General features: G+C 38.2%; 1 protein-coding gene across 4 annotated transcripts in view; it reads right to left on the bottom strand.

The window, feature by feature from the left end:
* CEP83 (centrosomal protein 83) overlaps window positions 1-21,132 on the bottom strand; it is a 139,169-nt gene that overhangs the window by 24,843 nt on the left and 93,194 nt on the right. For all 4 annotated transcript variants that reach the window (XM_021092763.1, XM_021092760.1, XM_021092761.1 and 1 more), the window contains 3 exons: window positions 10,656-10,731; window positions 8,162-8,319; window positions 6,290-6,419 (listed from right to left, as the gene is read on the bottom strand). In XM_021092763.1, coding sequence (XP_020948422.1) covers window positions 6,290-6,419; window positions 8,162-8,319; window positions 10,656-10,731 — 364 coding nt within the window. The remainder of the gene's footprint in view (window positions 1-6,289; window positions 6,420-8,161; window positions 8,320-10,655; window positions 10,732-21,132) is intronic.

Raw genomic sequence — 21,132 nt, 5'->3', positions numbered from 1 at the left:
AGGGAACAAACGTCTTAGTCCTTTAATTCTTCAACCACTTCCAAAATCTCAAGTGTCTAACTACACATGTCTAACCTGAATGACCAATCTCCATGCCTTACATTCCCTTGCTTCTGGTTACCTATACCGTATCTTCACTGAAGAGGCTAGGACATGTCTACACGGATGCACTGCCTTCACTTCCTCTCTGACATGTGCTTAGGCAGATATATCTTCTCTTCCTACTCAACTGACACATGGTCTTCATTCCATGGTGCCAATTCCTCTTATACCCTCTCACAGCTAAAATACTTCATATTTTTCTTATTTATCATCATATTTTGTAATTTTTTTCCTTTCAGAATACTTTTATGAATGATTCTTTACCTTCATTTATGTTGCAAGCCCCAATTCCAGACTTCTTACCTCATCTTCAGATTATTAAAGGAGTTTCTGTTGTGCCTCAGCAGTAATGAACCCAACTAGTATCCATGAAGATGGGGGTGTGATCCCTGGCCTCGCTCAGTAGGTTAAATATCCGGCAATGGCATGAGCTGTGGTGTGGTAGGCTGCAGACACGGCTCAGATCCTGTGTGGCTGTGGGGTAGGCCAGCAGCTGCCGCTTTGATTTGACCCCAGCCTGGGAACTTCCATATGCCACAGGTGTGGCCCTAAAAAACAAAACAAACAAACAAAAACACCCCACACTATTGTAATAGCTTTTAGGTCTGGTCTCCCTGTTTCAGGCTCTCTTCTCTCCAGCACGGTAATTCTCAAACTTTAGTGTCCACAGAGATCACACGGAGGTGACAAATAGACCCCTTAAGTATTGCATGTTATCTTATTTCTTCAATCAGATGACATGGTTATCAAGAGCAGGGATGAACCGTGGCATCTACGTCCCCTCAGTGGATAACATAATGCGAGGCCACACAACACACCCAGTAGATATTTTACAACTTTAAGACTACAGTTCATTTCTTTTTCAAAACTAATCCTAACAACATCTAACCAAGAATTATCTCAGAGAGCTACGCCTTAGAATAAAAATAACACGTTATCATTTCAAGTGCCTCAGAAGGAAAAGCACAACTCACTGTCGTCAGACCAAGAGCGGGTTCTTCACACTCACACTCAAAGAGTGTGCGGGCGAAATACACAGAGTCGTCAATCACAGAAGGGCACCCCAACTCAAGATACTTGGTCAAGCTTTTCCAAACAAACTGACACAGCAAAATATCATTTCACAAAGACTCCACCTAGAAGCACTTAGCAGAAATGACATAAGCCTTATGCTTAGGAAGATGGAGCTGCAAATGTCAGTCAGATGGCAGTGAACCATCTCAGCTAGCCCGGGGGAAAAATAAGGCGCTTGAAAAAATAACCCCCGGTCATAAGACCCTCCCATAGGAGAGTAACTCTGAAAGATGATTTCTAACCTAAAGGTAACATTTTGTGACTTGTTTTAAGTCTTACTACTTAAAAAGGTTTTGATTTTTGTCATCTAAAGAATTTTAAAAGTATGCTGCACTTTTATGAATATTTATGTAATCTTACAGCCAAAATGTTCATATAGAAGCATTATCTTTAACTTGAATGAAAAAAAGAGTTGAAGAAATTAATTTTATGGTGATCACTCTGCCACAGAATCGGATTATAGCTATAATGAAGAGAAAAGCGGTAAAGTGTTTGGAATCAAATAAAGTGGGAAATTATGAGAGGCACAGTGCAGAAAAAGCAGAGGATTAAGCATGGAAAGACGTGGATTTTAGTCATGGCATTCTTAACTAGTCAGGTGATCTTGGCTACCTACCACTTCAGTGTCCTACTCTATAAAAACTATCTGAATGCTAAGATCCCGCAGCCCTAAAATCACACATACTTATATGTACTTACACGTAATACTTTTTTACAGTGTTTCTATGTCACACGTATTGTCTGTGTTTCCACTTTAAGTGATGTAAAGTTGTAAGCCTCTAGGGCAGGGTCCCACATAGTGGAACAGCTCTGGATCATAACTATTTACTGAGTTGAGTTTAACAATTTCCTACAATTTAAAATCCTACAACCGTGTTTTCAGAAGTAAAGTAGGCCTTTACTATACTCACACCCATTACTGGGCAGTTACTTCAGGAGGAAAAACGTTCACCTTAGGCCAATACTGATCAAAGGTTACTGTGCACATTTCTTAAAATATCACCTCCTCCCCTCTCTCTGGTACACCTACGATTAGTTGATAATCTCTCTGACCACTGGATGTCACTTTTGCTCCAAAGGAAGTCAACCCAAACTAACCTCAATTGTTAGAATCTGATCTCTAAGATACTTATCGCTAAAACCTCAACATAAAAGTTTCTCTGTGAAAGATAAAAATCAGCCTTTATAATTTCTAATGATCTCTAGCTAGAATCTGGCTTCAGATGCTTTTTAGGCTTCAAATAGTACAAGGAAGCATAAGGAGGCTTTCTGAGATTATCCCATGCCATAAAATACCTCCCTGAAATCCTCTTAATATACAGTGCTTACATAGACAAAAAGAAAGAGAACTGATATACACGGGGGACAAAAACGACAAGACAACAAAATAAGTGTTTATATTTGAGTATAAAACCCTGGGATCACTATATAGTTATGCACTGTTTTCTAATCTCAACGCTGTATGACTTTTAGCATAATGGAAAGAGAAAAGCAATATTCATGAACCAAGAAAGTGGGAAGTAATGACTTAGGCTTCTCATGTTGTCACTCCAACTATCAGGATGCATTTGGAGCTTATATTTAGTAACACGAACAGGTGACGGGGAGCCGTGTCCTTGATTTCTAGATTCAGTGTATGTAAATGATACACAGTTCCCTTCTCTTACGGAAATACGAACAGCTCACCTTACCAATAATCACAGAGACATTCAGACACTGGCGTACCTCTATCTAGAAGCACCTTCCTCTCATTTCAGACATTCTCTCTTGCCCACAACTAAGGCCACTACTAAGGGAACTTATCAACGGAGACAGACCAAATCATGCGCGGGACTGTTTTTTTAACACTACTTTCCCCATCCCCAATCTTGATGAAAATAACTGCAGGATCCAGATACGGTATTAAAACTAGCAATCGTGACAAGAGGAGAGTACAAATGCAGCATATTGAAAATATATTTGAAATTAAGAGATCAGGAACCTAAAACAATTCTGTACATATAGACTATACCAAAATCTAATGGGAACCACAAATCAAAAACCAGCAATAGACACCCACATAAAAAAGAAAAGGCAAACCAAATATAACACTGAAGATAGTCATCAAATCATAAGAGAACAAAAGAGGAAGGGAAGAAAAAAGCCCAACATCAACAAATGCAAAACAATTAAGGAAATGGCAATAAGTACAGACATATGCATAATTACACTGAATGTAAATGGTTTAATTAATCCAAGTGAAAGATGCAGACTGGCTGAATAGATTAAAAAAACCAAGAGCATACATATGTGGTCTACAAGAGACCCACTACAGACCTAACGACACAGTGAGGGTATGGAACAAGGTATTCCATGCAAATAGAAATCAAAAAAACAAGCTGAAATAGCAACACTCATATCAGACAAAACAGACTTCAAAATAAAGACAAGAGACAAAGGAGACTATATAAAAATCAAAGCATCAATCCAAGAAGATACAACAACTAAAAATATACACACAACCAACATAGGTGCACCACGTTATATAAGGCAAATGTTAGGAGCCATAAAAGGAGAAATTGAGAATAATACAATAATAGTGGGGGACGTTAACACCCCACTTGCATCAACAGACAGATAATCCAGACGGAAAATCAATAAGAAAACACAGGCCTTGTATGAAACAAGTCTGACTAGTATCCATGAGGATGGAGGTTCAAACCCCGGCCTTGCTCAGTGGGTCAGGGATCCGACATTGCCCTGAGTTGTGGTGTAGGTCACAGACATGGCTCGGATCTTGCTGTGGCTGTGGCACAGGCCGGCAGCTGTAGCTCCAATTTGACCCCTAGCCTGGGAACTTCCAAATGCCGCAAGTGTGGCCCTAAAAAACAAAAAAACACAGAAAGGACAACCCAAAGAGTAGGAGAAAATATCTGCAAAGCCTTTAAAAAGGGATTAATCACCAAAATATACAAATATCTCATGCAGCCTTATATGAAAAAAACAACCCGACTGAAAAATGGGCGGAAGACATAAACATTTCTCCAAAGACAAAGAAATGGCCCAAAAAACACATAAAAAGATGCTCAACATCACTAATTATTAGAGCAATGCAAGTCAAAACTACAATGAAGCATCACCTCCCACCAGTCAGAATGGCCATCATTCAAAAATCTACAAACACTTAATGATGAAGAGGGTGTAGAAAAAAATGTAACTGTTATTGATAGGAATGTAAATTAGTACAATTACTATGAAGGTTCCTTTAAAAACTAAATATAGAACTATAATATGATCCAGCAATCCCACTCATGGGCATATATCCAGAGAAAACCTAAATTCAAAAATATAATGCACCCCAATGTTCACAGCAGCACTATTTATAATAGCCATGCCATGGAAGCAACCTAAGTGTCCATCAACAGAGAAGTGGATAAAGATGTGGTACATATATACAATGGAATATTACTTAGCCATAAAAAAGAATGAAATAATGCCATTTGCAGCAACATGAAAGGTCCTACAGATTATCATACTGAGTGAACTAAGCCAGAGAAAGACAAATATCATATGATATTACTTATATGTGGAATCTAATAAAAAATGATACAAAATAGCTTATTTATAAAACAGAAATAGGAGTTCCCATTGTGGCTCAGCAGGTTAAGGACCTGATGTTGTCTCTATGAGGATACAGGTTTGATTCCTGGCCTTGCTCAGTGAGTTAAGGATCTGGCGTTGCCACAAGCTGTGACATAGGTTGCAGATGAGGCTCAGATTCAGTGTTGCTGTGGCTATGTCAGAGATCTGCAGCTACAGCTCTGATTCAGCCCTTAGCCTAGGAACTTCCATTTGCCACAGGTGTGGCCATGAAAAAGAAACATAAATAAAAATAAAACAGAAACAAACCCACAGACTTCAAAATCAATCTTATAGTTACCAGAGGGGGAAACCATGTGGGAGGAGGGAGGAATTAGGAGGATGGCAATAACATACACACACTACTGTGTAAAATAATTAACAAGAACCTACTGTACACAGAGACATCTATGCAGTAGTTTGTAATAACTCATATAGGAAAAAGAATGGACATATGTATATAATACACATAGATATCTGATTCAACTCTGCTGTACATCTGAAACTAATACACTACAAATCAACTTATTCCAAAAAAATTTAAAAGAAAAAATTTTTAGTTTAAAAAAATAAAGTGAGTGCTGAATTGCTGCCAACGGTTTCTGATGGGGCATTCCCTTGGCTTTGTGGAGTAGAAAAGAAATTGCAAACCACTGACTTAGATGAATCATGTGGTTACATTATTTCCATGATGCCCTGGACTAGTTCCAAGAAAACAAAATTTTCAGGTGCTGCAGAAAACATGCCTGCAAGATGAAACTTACAAAAGATCATGGCTGTGGGAACTATCATGGCTGTTTCAGAAGCCAGGGGGAGTTCTAGTTTCTCCTGCTGGGGCAAGGACATACTTGCTTCTATATTTCCCAGCCGGAAACAAAACGGCATTTTAACCACAAAAACAATGTTCCAAGTATTAGTTAAGCACAGCTGAAACAGGCCTAATCACCCCGCAATTTAAGTGTACAATGAGTTAAAGGAGACTTGTATGGGCTGGTCTAGAAAGTCTATTAATGAAAAACACATGTGGAAAAATGCATGTGGGCTCTGAAAAAATGACTTGTGCACAACATTTAGAAATAAACCTGTTGGAATTCTCACTGTAGCGCAGTGGGTTAAAAATCCAACGGCAGTGGCTCAGGTTGCTGTGGAGGCGCAGGTTGGATCCCTGGCCCAGCACAGTGGGTTAAAGGCTCTGGTGTGGCCACAGCTGTGGAGGAGGTCGCATCACAGCTATGGCTTGGATTCAATCTCTGGCCGGGGGACTTCCTTATGCTGAGGGTACAGCCATTATTTTAAAAAAGAAAAAAGAGAAATAAACCTGTTGAACAGTTTGCATTTTCCTAATTTATCTTTGCAATGTTGACAGCAAAATGTCATGTTTAAGTATCAAATCGAATATACCACTTTAATCTCAGTTTTAATTTTCAGTCTTAATTATTCTTCTAAAATAGTTATGTTTTAATCTGTAGAAATCCCTTTCATAAGAACCACTTGCCTTTTTCTGGGCAATTGCAGCTCGCTGCAGTTTCTCTTTGGCTTGATTATACTTTTCTTCTCTGTCAGTGATACGTTCATGAAGCTTATGCTTTTCTTCCAACCAGTGTTTTTGCTTCTCTTCCAGTGCCCTGTAAGAAGAATGCATGCAAAACATGGGATGTTAACGCTTAGAATTAAATAGGTATGATCACAAATATAATCAAACTCACTACCTCCTTCATCATCCAATGCGGCTCTTCTTGAATGGCCATGTCTTTGCTAACATCACCACTCTTGAGTGTTTCCTATGAGCCAGCTACTGTGTGTGGAGTAATACATGCACTATATCACTTACTCTTCACAATGACCCCAAGTGAGGTACGTCTACCATCTCCATTTTAATGGCTTAGAGCCATTAACTAACTTGCTTAAAGACTTTTTATACATAGTTAATGGCAGGACAAACAACTGATCATCAGCTTTGAGCCATGATACCACCAAGTTATGAAAGACTGGCCCTATGATGGAAGATCATATGAAAAAGAATGCTTATATACGTATGACTGGGTCACTTTGCTGTACAGCACAAATTGCTCAACACTGTAAACTGACTATGCTTGAATTAAAAAACAAAAACAAAAAAAAACTGGGCCTAATAAAGATGGTTAAAAATCAACCCTGGTATCAAGTCTTAATGCGGTATGTTTTCTGGCTAGAGTAAAATTCATATAAATGATATTTTATAGTAATATCATCACAACTTACATCTCTAAAGCTCTTCTGTACACTTTACGATTTTTAGTGTCATTGCTATAGGCAGTAAAAATGAGATTACAAACCTTGAGAATAGTCAGGTTGCATGACTAATGTCATAGAGATTTTAAGTGTCTTAGTTGGTACCAAAATCACATCTTTTGACCCCCTAATCCAGCTATTTTCTGCTATATAATCCTATGAATAACATTCTGAAACCAATGATGAATTAGTTAAACCTGGTAGTTATTCTTGTGATTAGAATTCTTAAGCATATTTCAATCAAACACTTGAGTATCCCAAGATATAAATTCCCATTTTTTGCAAAATATAAGCAAAATATTTTGGATTCTGTGGAATGTCACAACACATTATGGACAATTATCTTGCATATTTCCTTTTCTTGAAATTCATCCATATATATGAGGCCATGGACAAGCCTTAAAATACGAAATAACAGAAAAACTAGGAAAACAAATTCTATGTGGCGAGAAAGCCTTCAGAAGAAAAAAATGTGAAAAAATGTTCTGTAGATTAAAAAACTTATAATATTGACAACTTATAGTAAAAAAACAAATACAAAATAGTAGTTTTCTACCGTATCTAACAAAAAATTTCCAAGGAATATGAGCTCTTGATCACCAAAATCATCTCCCTACCAGCTCAGAAGACTGTCTACTACTAAGAGATTTCAAGACCAAAAGATATAAACAAATAAATAAGCTTTTCAAAGGGAAAATCCAAAGGATTATAATTCTAATTCTAGGAAGGTGTGCACATCAAAAATTTTCTGTTCTCTGGCATTCAGAAGAATAATTTAGATATTTTAAGTAAGAAATGTATTGACTTATTCAAAGAATAAAGAAATGTTTCTCAGAAGGTTTTCAGAATACTGTGGTAAGGCAGAATTTTAAAAGGATAGAATTTTATTCCCTAAATGTTCCTTAAAAAAAAAAAAAGAGTCCATAAAGCTCAGCTCTAAAAACAGAAAATACAATACCCTAAGACCACTATACAGTCACTGGAGTATTTGTAATTCCCAAAATACATTCAATAGTGGAATCATCATTAGAATAACTGTGTATAATATAGCAGAAAGAAGAAATAGTTTGTACATAAAAAAAAGAGCAAACTCTACTTTTCAACTTCCAGTCGTGCTTTTTCAGACTGGCTTCTTAAATTTCGGCATTCCTGCTTTAACTCCTCCACCATCTCCTTTAGTATTTGGTTTGAATTCAGCAACTCATTCTCTGACTGTGCAAGTGAGGTCACCTGGATCTGCAACCTACTGATTTGCTTAAAAGAGAAGAAAGAAAAGAAACATACGGCCATTAAACAAATGCAACAGAACATGAGAGAGGCCGAGGACACTAAGCATCTTCCCTCCAACGGCCCCACCCGACTGATACGCCCCTGAGGACACCCTGAAATGAAACAATAAAAAGCAGCAGCATTAAGATCACTTCTCAATATAACCAGAGACTATCAAGAACCCTATTCCTCAAGCTGCTACTGAGCTTTCTTCTTTCCCAAATAAGCAGACCAGGAAAGGGACTAGGAATGGGGAGAAGGGTCATTAGGAGGAGAGCCGAGCAGTGAGCAAAGAGAATCCAACTATTAGGGCCTCCTAGGAAAGAAAAGATTTTAAAAGCAGGTGAGCTGGGAAGCTGCTAAGAAAACCCATTCTCCTACTCCACAAACCCTGTGACCAGCAACCCTTCCAGTAGTTCTGCTTTCTGAATAGCTGGGAATCATGAATACATAAGGACCCCTTTCACATTGTTTTTGAGTAGTTTTTAAGCGTTCTATACATCCCACTGTTGGACAGAAGAACGATGCTCTGAGAAATCTAATGAATGGTAGGGATTCCTTGGCCCCTAGAACCATTCATCAACCTGTGAAACGTTACCCAGGTTTCTTCTCCATCCCTATTTACCTTTATCTGGAGATACTTTTTCTCACAAAAAGCAGCTAATCATCTAGTTAGTTACAGACTAACAGGCTAGGAGACCCACACTGCTCTTAAATTCTGTCTAAATAATCTTCTTTGGGGACACAGCTACACCTCCTGGACAAGCCATTTGATGAATTAATAAACAAGTCTTCATTTTTCTTTCAACTTCTTCTATCTCTCTAAGCCATTCTCTGAGAGAAGTGTGGACACAGTCAAGAGACTCTAGATCAAAAGAACCCTTATAAGACTCAAGAGTCAAAAAGAAACCAGAGTCTTTATGCAATAAATGGGAAATGATTCCATTACTTCCTGATGGTAGCAAAGCAACATACAAGACTACCTATGTCCAAAGAGCAACTGTCAGAAGAATAAAGCAGAATGGTATTATTTAGAATGAATTTCTCCATGAACAACTGCTGAGCTTTTTTTTTTTTTTTTTGGTCTTTTTGCCTTTTCTTGGGCTGTTCCCGCGGCATATGGAGGTTCCCAGGCTAGGGGTCTAATCGGAGCTGTAGCTGCCAGCCTACGCCAGAGCCACAGCAACATGGGAACCAAGCTGCGTCGGCAACCTACACCACAGCTCACAGCAACACCAGATCCTTAACCCACTGAGCAAGGCCAGGGATCAAACCTGCAACCTCATGGTTCCTAGTCAGATTAGCTAACCATTGAGCAACAATGGGAACTCCCTGCTGAGCATTTTTAACTGGAATTGTAAATGTTAAAAAATGTATTAGAGCTAACTGAACAAGCACCTGCAAAGAGCTTAATACTTCTGCGTATCTATAGGATGACAGAAAGCCCAATGCCAATGAAACCAGAAAACGTCTCTCAGAGTATCAAACGTTGTGCCCGCCTACTTGAGGCTTAGAAACCACAACTATACATACAAAGCAATGCCGGCTGGCATGTAAGCATAAATCCTAAAAATGGGATTATCATTCCTCACAATCTGTTTTGCCCATATACAGCTCTCCCCCCCACACCTTTTTTTTTTTTTTTTTTTTGTCTTTTAGGGCCACACTGTGGCATATGGAGGTTCCCAGGCTAGGAGTCAAATTGGAGCTGCAGCTGCCGGCCTACACCACAGCCATAGCAACGCAGGATCCAAGCCACGTCTGTGACCTACACCGCAGCTCACAGCAACATCAGATTCTTTAACCGCCTGAGCAAGGCCAGGGATCATTACTGCTGAGCCACAACAGGAACTCCCACCCATATAAATCTTTCCTGAACCCAAGTAACTTTAATTAAAATATGAATTTCCTTCCATAAATACAACTCTTAGATTGCAGAGGGATATAATAAAAAGTTGCTCATGGAGTAAGAAATGCAAAGGTATCAATCACACAAGTAAGTTAAAACACGGATGATCTTTTAATCTATATTTTAAATTTGGAACATCAAAATACTGTCATTTAAACTATAATTTTTAAAAAAAATCATCATGGGCCACAACATACGAATGTCCTAAAAACAGCAGTTAGCAAAAGAAGCTTACTAAACTAAAGCTTAAAAAGGTTTAAACACTTTATCTTTACCTATCAACCTCAACAATCTGTTCACAACTGGGGTGATATTTTCAGGATAGTCATATGCAAAATTCCAACAAAGATTCAAAACACAGATTTAAGGATGCACTTAAAAAATAAAAGCAAAATGTTTCCTAAAATAATACCTGTTTCAGGTCAGAATTTTCCTTTTTTTCTTTCTCCGCATTTTCAATATTCACAATCTGTTGTTGAAGTTTCAACCTAAAAATCCCAACCCAACAAAAGACATTATTAAAAATCCATAGTTCATATATTTCACTGTTTAAAACAATGGTTTTATCGAGTGCCTGCATCAACACCAGGCATTGTGCTTGCTATGCAAAGTGGTAGATTCAAAGACCAAGACTGTGACTTCAGGTGACTAAGTTGTATTCACACACAATTACACTGTAGCACACTTCTGCTTTTGCTGTGAAAAAACCTATAAACTACAGGCACAGAGAAGATGGGACATCAAATTTGTCTAGGAGGATGAGAGAGTACTACAGGGAAGACAAAACGCTGATGGGGAGGATTTTGATGCACACGGGGAACAGGCTTTGGCGGACGAGTGCATGACGCGTCTGCAAGCCAGGAGAAAGCAGTCCGGATGAGGAGAACTCTTACAGCCCTACAGCACTTCACAGTTTACAGAACCCTTTCAGATACAGTGCTATTTCACTTTCGCTCTCTTAGGTTACAGAGCTCCTAAATGTTCCTTAATGCCTACCATGATGTCTACAATAGAACATGCATGGAGTTCCCGTCATGCCTCAGTGGAAAGGAATCTGACTGGCATCCACAAGGACGCAGGTTTGATCCCTGGCCTCGCTCAGTGGGTTAAGAATCCGGTGTTGTCATGAGTTGTGGTGTAGGTTGCAGATGTAGCTTGGATCCTGAGTTGCTGTGGCTGGTAGCGCAGGCTGGCAGCTGCAGCTCCAATTTTACCCCTAGCCTGGGAACTTTCATATGCCTTAGGTACAGCCCTAAAAAGACCAAAAAAAAAAAAAAAAAAAAAACAAACAAATTAAAGCTGGTCAGTTGCAGTGATTTCTCACAATAGTCCTATGGAAGTAAGCAGAATCATCTTTATTTTTCCAGGTGATAGAGAAAAAGAGAGGGAGGCTTAGCAAAGTTAGGTCCCAATCACACAGCTACCAAGTAGACAAATAAGACAGGATCCAGGCCTCCTCACACTCAAGGAATTACTCTGTCCCCTACTTCATTATGCCACAATTATAATGATTTTAAGCTTGGGATTTAAAAGAAACTATAGTCTATCAAATATTTTATGTGCTTTCATCCCTGAGATGAATGAACAGCTGCACAATTTGTGTCCTCTTCAAAAAGAGTAATATATTCTCAGCCAGAACCTTAAAACAGTTTATCTCTGAAGACCCCGTGAAAAGGATTTTACACTACTTAGATTTAAGAGGAAAAGCCCTCAAGCGTCCCTTTTAAAAATCCTTCAAATATTTAGCAGGCCTTTATGTTTACAAGGCTATTGTAAATAGATGGAAATAATGGAAGTCGATTTGGTAGGTCGACTGGAAGGCCAAGGTAACAACAGAGTTTGCAGCTGTGGAAAAGTTCAGTGGGGACATTTGGAATAACAGTGAGTTGGAGCTGTTCCAAGTACTCTTCGAAGCACAGGGAAGCCTATTATGCTGATTATTGCGTAGGTTTTCTATGGCAGGCAGCTGATATGTGTCCTTTCAACATTCAGCAAATATTTACCGAGAACCCACAACGGCGGAGCCCCAGACCTAAGTGCTGCGGATAAACCAGAAAATACCAGACAGAATCCTTCTCTTTTAAGGAATTTACAGCTCAACGGCAGTCTGATGGAGCTATATCCTCAATGACGGAAATGTTCTACAATTTGCACCATCCAGTATCGTGATCACCAGCTGCATGGGACTTCAGCACGTTTGAAAGGCAGCCAGTATGACTGAGGGACTGAGCTCTCACTTTAAAATTTTTTAAAAGTGATTTAAAATGAGATTTTAAAAGCTATAGGTGGCCAATAATATGAGGCGCCAAGGTTCTGGTATCATCTTTTGGCTTCATTTGATGTCAGCATCCATTACCAAGGAAAAGCAATAGACAAGGGCAAGCCAAAGAAGTTGTATTTATGATTTCTCTGTGGTCAAAGATCCTTAGAATAAGTTTCTAGAGAATGGCAGTTCTTATATCAACCTATTAAAATCAAAGTTCTTGCTATGAGCACTGGAAACTGACTCTGGTCATTATTAGCAAAAAGGGCCCTTCCTGGTAAGACTTAAGAGACTCAATGAATCGACAGGGAACTAGGGAACCAGAACCAGGCTAGAATAATTGGCCAGAATCATGAGCGAGGACATGCCACACGAACTGCCTGGTTTGTCAAATGCTGGTTTTTCCATTACTTACTCTGCAGTTCAAATTCTCTACAAGAAACTGTTCCACCGGCCAAGGCTAAGTCTCTTGCTCCCTACTAAGATAATATACAACAGATAACTCATCTCAAGAGGAAGTATAAGTAGAAAGAAAGATGTTGTAAATAACCGTTTAAAAAGTGTTTCTAAAAACCTTAAGAAAAAAATCAGAAAGCCACAAATGGAAAACAGCTCTGGTCTTAAATAATGCAAAATCTTAAATAATCAAGTTCCCCTTCCCTCAGTTAGTTATTGATGCAATTTCTCCAAGACACTTCTCCTCACTTCTGATAATGAACCACTCATAACTGCCTCTCCCTCCCTCCCCCCAAATACCGCCCCTGCCCCCCCGCCCCCCTACACACACTCAGAAACAGGCACAAAACCTGGGCGGAGGCAGAGTGCCCTATCCCCCTGGCCACAGTGATGGGCCCAGGGATGGGCGTGTGAACCAGACCCAAAGCCTTTTCTAGATTTTCCTAACTTGAATCATCAAGTAAGAACTCTGTCTTCTTTGATCTCAAAATATAGTCTAGTCCTCGCAGGGAAAGCAGTAGGAGAGAAGCAGACACAGGAGTTAGAAAAGAGAGGAGGGAGATGAAAGGAGGGAAGAAGCCACTCTTATCTGACACATTTGAGTTCCTAGACCCAGGTGTCCGTGAGACCAGTACAATTTCTGTCCTTTCCACAATTTATGAGAGCGAATGAAGTCCCTTTTTTTGCTTCAGTTTAGTTGGAGTTGAGTTACTGTCATAATCAAAAGTTGACTGGATAGTTTATCTCAATATTTACATGTCTTTAATTTACAGGTAACTTGACAAATTTTACAAACTCATTGTGAGCGGGTGGGAGGAGCAGCCTTTTAAAATATGGAATACTTTTGGAATAATCATTTTATTATTTATGCTAGTGGTGAAGAAATGCACTTTAATAAAGACAAGACTGGTACATAATTAATAATTTAAAGCATCTGAAAAAGCAGTGATTAAGTCTACTTATCACAAGTATCTATTGTTTATAAATAAATAGGTTCTTCTGCTTACATGCTTTAGACTTTTTATAAGCCTTAGTAAAACCTTTTTCTCCACAGGTAGTCTCTTTCTAACTTATCACAATTTCTAAATAATACAAGCTGCTATTATTTTAATAATTGATCAAAATAGAGCCAGTGGATGGAGCTAGACTTATAAATCAGAACTGCCATGAAAAAAAACACAATTGTAAACCAATAAAAAAAAAATCATGCATAGTTTGCAAATTACTTCTTCTGCTATATTTTATGTTGGTTACTATGCTCTTACTCTAAAATAAGTTGGGGTCAATTACACCTTATAAATGGTCTGGAGAAACTGAAGAGGAATTCAATAAAAATTAACAAAGTAACAGAATTTTTTTAAAAAAGGCTGTAAGAATAAAAGCCATTTTGCGGCGCCAAAAAAAAAAAAAAAAATTTAAGGGTCTAGTTCATTATTGTCTTCAAGGAGTGATTGCTGAACATTTTATCACTATGGCAACAGAAACCCAAACCAGGAGAAACAGGCTTATATTCTGAGAAAAGATTCTTACTGGCCAAGCTGTGGGACTGTAAGAGGATAAAATATTAGAGTGAGCTTCTTGGAGGGGGTCTCCCGCTCCTTCCTGGAGACTGTCCAGGAGAGATTAGAACAACAATAACAAAAACCTCACCTATCCCCAGTTAAAAAAATGTATTCACTTAAAAGCAAAGAGTGGTAGGACCAGATTGGCTCTCAAAATCAACAACAGATTCATGGTTCTAGAATTGTGGCAGCTAACATTTAAATTAATAGCTTATAAAACCTGACATTTGTAAATAATACATATATCTCTACCAGAGGTGATTCTTTCCTGAGTAATGAAAATCAAAAACCTTATCTCAAAGCATACAGCTTAATGAAAGTGATTTTTAAAAATCTCTCAACTTTAATCATATAATTAGAAAGCCATTAAGATTTCCAAATTTAAAAACGCAGATATGGGGGCCTTCCAGAAGCTGAAGATAAAAGCAAATGCCTAGCTCTATGTTATATACATGTCCTGCAAAACAATACAGAAAAACAAGATCAAACAAAACCACACAAAATCACATAAATGGCAGACAATGCCCAAACTTCAAAACATATGTAAGTAAAAAGAGGAAAATAATTCTAAATCCTAGCAAGTGATCTCTCATCTCCTGCCTAAAAGTCTATGCAGTGAGCAGGGAGCTTACCGCACGTAAACAGATTTAATTCATCTACTGAAACAAAAAGATCTCTAATTTGGATCCAAAGCGAGACTCAACTATATGCTACACATAAAAGACACATTTAAAAGGCAAAGTTGATTCAGAAATACCAAAAATGAGGGGATAAACAAAAGTACACCAGGCAAATGGAAGCAATAAGAAAATAAGAGTAATAATAATAATATCAGGAGTTCCCGTCGTGGTGCAGTGGTTAACAAATCCGACTAGGAACCATGAGGTTGCGGGTTCGATCCCTGGCCTCGCTCAGTGGGTTACCGATCCGGCGTTGCCGTGAGCTGTGGTGTAGGTCGCAGATGTGGCTTGGATCCCGCGTTGCTGTGGCTCTGGCGCAGGCTGGCAGCTACAGCTCCAATTCGACCCCTAGCCTGGGAACCTCCATATGCCGCAGGAGCGGCCCAAGAAATGGCAAAAAAAGACAAAAATAATAATAATAATAATAATATCAAACAAGGTAGAATTCAAACAAAAAAGTTAATGACAAAAATAAAAGTGCGTTTAAATGCTAAAGTCTACAATTCACAATTAAGGCATAACCATTATGATTATCTATACACCAAATAAAATAGCAATCACCTACAAAGCAAAAAGTTACAAAAAATCTTACAGAGTCTGACACAGAAACGCACTAAAGTAATACTAGGAATCTTTAATATATCACTCTCTGTATAAGACAAATCAAGTAGACAAAAAATAAAAGTACACATAAGACCTAAACATCGTAGTTAATAAGTTCAATGAGGTACATCTTAAGAATGTATATGTCAAACTTCATACTCCTACAATTGAGCCTTTCCTTTTCAAATCCTTATGTAACACAGAAAGCAATCATGTATTATTGGACCTGACTGAGGGGAGGCAACGAGGTGTGCAGGGTGCAAAATTTAAGGAGACTCGCTCTCAGGTTCTTGCATAAGATTGAGTATCTCCTTAAATTTTGCACCCTGGGTGCCTCACTAGCTTTACCCTGGTCCTGGGCCTTGATATATTAGGTCACAAAGAAAACATTAGTGTGCTCCATAAAGCAGAAATAACGGGAACAATACTCTCTAGTCACAATGCATAAAACGGGAAATTAACAACAAAAATTTTTTTTAAAGTGCTATCACCTGGAAATTCAAAAATCTTCTGTTACAGACTGAACTGTGTCTCTCCCCAAATTCATGTGTTGAAGTCCCAACTCCTAGTACTTTAAATGTGAATGTATTTGGAGAAAGGGCCTTTAAAGAGGTTACAGATGGGCCCTAACCCTAAGACAGGTGTCCTTATAAGACGAGGGGGTACCAGGGATACAGGGATACGTGTGCTCAGAGGAAAGTCCCTGTGAGGACACAGTAAGAAGGCAATCAAGCTGCAAGTCAAGGAGAGAGGCCTCAGGAGAAACCCAACCTGCTAACACTCTGAGATCTATGACATACAGCCTCCAGAACAGTAAGAAAATTAATTTCTGTTGATATTTTGTTACGGAAACCCTAGAAAACTACTAGATCAATTTTCATTAAACAACTACACCTTCTATTAGTACATCTTCTATTAATTCTTGGGCGAAATACAAGATGCAAATTGAAATTAGAGCATTTCTAAAAAAATGATAATTAAAACACCACATATCATAATCTATAAGACACATTTAGAGCAGCTAAAGAAAATTCTCAGTATGATCCTTTTACCAATAAAAGCGAAGGAATATTAGTTGAATTAAATTTCCAACTAAGAAGTAACCAAAAAATGAATAAACTAAAAAGAAAGCACAACATATACAACATGATTTTAGAAAACTAAAAACCTACAAAGCAGTCAGTAGAAACTACATGACTTCAGTAAGTTCACAGGATTCAAGGTCAACACATAAAAGCAACTATATTTCTTTATGCTAGTAACTGACATTAGACAATGAAATTTTAAAAAATAACTCCATTTATAATGACATAAAAAAAGCTTAGAAATAACATGTAACACAAGATGAGTATAATATATACAAATGAACACTACAAAACTTTGATGACAGAAGTTAAAGATGACCCAAATCAATGGAGAGATATGCCATATTCACGGATTGGATAGACTCAATACTGATGAAACGGCAGCTCTTCTCAAAGTGAGCTGCAGATTCAACACAATCCCAATCAAAATCTTTACAAGCCTTATTGAAACTAGTGATAAGCTGATTTTAAAATCTACGTGGAAAGGGCAAAGGACCTAGAAGAGCCAAAATAATCTGCAGAAAAAATAACGAAGTAGAAGACTTGCACTACCTGAATCAAAATTACTGTGGAGCTGTAGTAGTCAAGAAAGTGATACTGATGTCAGGACAAACATACAGATCAATGGAACAGAACGGAGCCAGAATCACACACACACATACACGGCCAACTGACTTTCAACAAAGGTACCAAAATAATTCAAAGTGGGGGAAAAGATATTCTTCAACAAATGGTGCTGGAACAAGTGGATATCTATATAGAAATAAAAAATGAATGGCTACCATCACCTCACACCATATAAAAATTGACATGAACTAAGACAGGATTAAGATGGTGGAATAGAAGGACTGGAGCTCAACTTCTCTCCTAAAAACAACAAAATTCACAACTAAAGACTAAGCAATCTTCACCCAAATGGACCAGAAACCTTAAAAAAGATAACCTACTCCAGAAGAAAAAGAGGAGGCTACCTCAAGAGGTAGGAAGGGTGATTTCACAATATAAACAACCCCATACCTCCTGGGTGGGAAGCTCCACAGACTGGAAACTAACTGGCTCACAGAGACTTACCTACAGGAGTGAGAGTTCTGAGCCCCACATCAAACCCTCACGTGCGGGGATCTGGCACTGGGAGAAAGAGCCACTGGAGCATCTGGCATTGAAGACCAGTGGGGCTTGTGCACAGGAGCTCCACAGAACTGGGGGAAACAGAGACCCCATTCTTAAAAGGGGCACATGGACTTTCACGTGCACTAGGTCCCAGGGCAAAGCAATGTCTCCATAGGAATCTGGGTCAAACCTGACTGCAGTTCTTGGAGGACATCCTGGGAAAACAGGGGTGAATGTGGCTTGTTGTGAGGGAAGGACATTGAAGGCAAAGCTCTCAGGATTATTCAGCAGTTGCCTTTCTCTGGAGGTGGCCATTTTGGGAAAATATGGCCCCACCCATCAGTCAGCACTGAGAAGCCCCAGGGCAAACAACAACCCAGGTGGGATCACAGTCCCACCCCTCAGTAAACAGACTACCTAAAGACCCCTCAGGCACACAGCTGCCTCTAATCCCATCCAGAGACTAAGCCCCACCCACCAGAGGGATAGGAATGGCTCCACCTACCAGTGGGCAGGCATCAGCCCCTCCCATCAGGAAGCCTACACCAAGCCCCCATACTGACTTCAGCCACAAGGGGGGCAGACACCAGAAGTGAGAGAGGCTATAGCTCTATTATCTATAAAAAGGTCACCACACCAAATACCTGTAAAAATGAAAAGACAGAGAACTGTAACTCAAACGAGGGAGAAAGAAAAAACCCCAGAAAATCAGCTAAGCAATGAGGAGATTCTCAGCATCCAGGAAAAAGACTTTAGACTGTTGATGCTGAAGATGATGCAAGACATTGGGAATAAACTGGAGGCAAAGATGGATAACTTACAGGAAACACTGACCAAAGAGATACAAGATATAAAACTTAAACAAGAAGAGATGCAAAATACAATAACGGAAATAAAAAATTCACTAGAAGCAGCTAACAGCAGAATACAGGAGGCAGAAGAACAAATAAGCAAGGTGGAGGACAGATTAGTGGAAATTACGGATGCAGAACAGAAAAGAGAAAAAAGATTGAAAACAAATGAAGAGAGTCTCAGAGAACTCTGGGACAACGTTAAACCTACCAACATCTGTATTATAGGGGTGCCAGAAGGAGGAGAGAGAGAGAAGGAGACAGAAAAAATATTCCAAGAGCTAATAGCCGAAAACTTCCCTCACATGGGAAAGGAACCACTCACTCAAATCCAGGAAGCACAACGAGTACCATACACAATAAACCCAAGGAGGAATACACCAAGACACATATTCATCAAACTGACCAAAATTAAAGACAAAGAGAAAATCTTGAAAGCAGCTAGGGAAAAGAAACAAGTAACACACAAGGGAACCCCAATAAGGTTATCAGCAGATTTTTCAGCAGAAACTCTGCAAGCCAGAAGGGAGTGGCATGATATACTTAACATGATGAAAGGAAAAAACCTCCAACCAAGATTACTTTATCCAGCAAGGCTCTCATGCAGATTTGAAGGAGAAATCAAAACCTTCTCAGATAAGCAAAAGCTGAGAGAATTCAGCAACACTAAACCAGCCTTACAACAAATACTAAAGGAACTTCTCTAGGCAGAAAAGACAGCAACAGGAAACAAAAATACCACAAATGACAAGGCTCACCAGTAAAGGTATATATACAGTAAAGATACGAAATCACCTATGCACAATTATACCACCAAAATCAGACATCATGAGAAGAGGTGAGTACAAATGCAGGACACTGGAGATGAACTTGCAATTAAGATAACAACAACTTAAAACCACCTCATATACATATAGACTCTTATATCAAAACTTCAGAATAAATGCACACCAAAAATCTACAATTGACGCACAAACAAGGAACCTCTGGAGAAGAAATATATCTCATAGTAAGTAAGTACATAATCCACCATGAAGGGGGTCATCTGACATCATTCTTGGAATGCTGAAGTCTTCTTACATCTGATTCTGATTTCCTCGCCATCAAAGAATTTATGATAATTATAATTAAACAATGACACTGTACAATTAAATACAGTTCTACAATTGTATTATTAATAACTATTTCTCTCCATGGTACGATTTAAGGTCTATAATGTCTTTTTTTATCACATCACCTAGAATGGTGTAATGCCTATACTGAAGAATCAATAAGATGTAACAAATTATGAGGACATATTTATATAGTTACACTTTTTTTAACCAATTTATGCATTTTATATTTTACTTATTTTCAGAGGAGAGGGTATATTATTTTTGTTATTCTTACCAGTGAAGCTATTCTTTTCATTATGCTATATAAAATATTTAATGGTATATAAGGCTTTCTTCTTTGTAAATTTTAGTTGCATAATATACACAATTTTAATATAACGCTAATTTTTAAAGAAAAATTGAAATGTAATAGATAATACTAAATGTAAAGACGAAAGCCATACAAAAAGGGATAAAGTATAGAATCAATTTCCTATTTCTCTCAGCATATTTTCCCATTCCACTTCTCCAGAGGGAGTCACTTAATCTGTTTCTTAAGATCCATGATATAATAATCTGTGTGAACGTAATTGTGTTTAAATATATGTATTTTATTCTGTAAAAAATAAAATAATTTAAAAAAATGACATGAACTGGAGCATAAAACCTAAATGTAAAAACCAAATTATTAATCTTCTGGAAGAAAACATGAGAGAAATCTTTGTGATACAAGACTAGCAAAGATTTCTTAAACAGAAAACACATAAAAACACAAACAAAAAAAGAAAAATTAATAATTAATCAAAACAAATTTGCTTTCAAAAGACACAAATAAGAAAGCAAGCCACAAACTACAAGGAAATATTTGTGAAACATAGCTCTGACACAGGGCTTTTATGCAAAATACATAAAGAGCTGTTAAAAGTCAAGAAAAAACTTTCCCAATTTTAAAAATGGACAAAATATTTGAATAGATGCCTCACAAAAGTGAAGTTGCCTACAAGCACATTAAAAGATGCTAAACCTCACTAGCCATGAGAGAAAATTGAATTAAGATGGCAGTAACACAAAAGCTAGAATTATAAAGTTAAAAAAACTGACAATAACAAGTGTTGGTAAGGCTATGTGACAAAAATGAAACTCTCACACACTGCTACTGGGAATGAGAACACACAACTCTTTGGA

This window comes from Sus scrofa, chromosome 5 (assembly GCF_000003025.6).
Source record: "Sus scrofa isolate TJ Tabasco breed Duroc chromosome 5, Sscrofa11.1, whole genome shotgun sequence".
Classification (NCBI taxonomy): Eukaryota; Metazoa; Chordata; class Mammalia; order Artiodactyla; family Suidae; genus Sus; species Sus scrofa.
The sequence above is the reverse complement of the archived record's forward strand: the minus strand, read 5'-3'. Positions and strand labels throughout refer to the sequence as shown.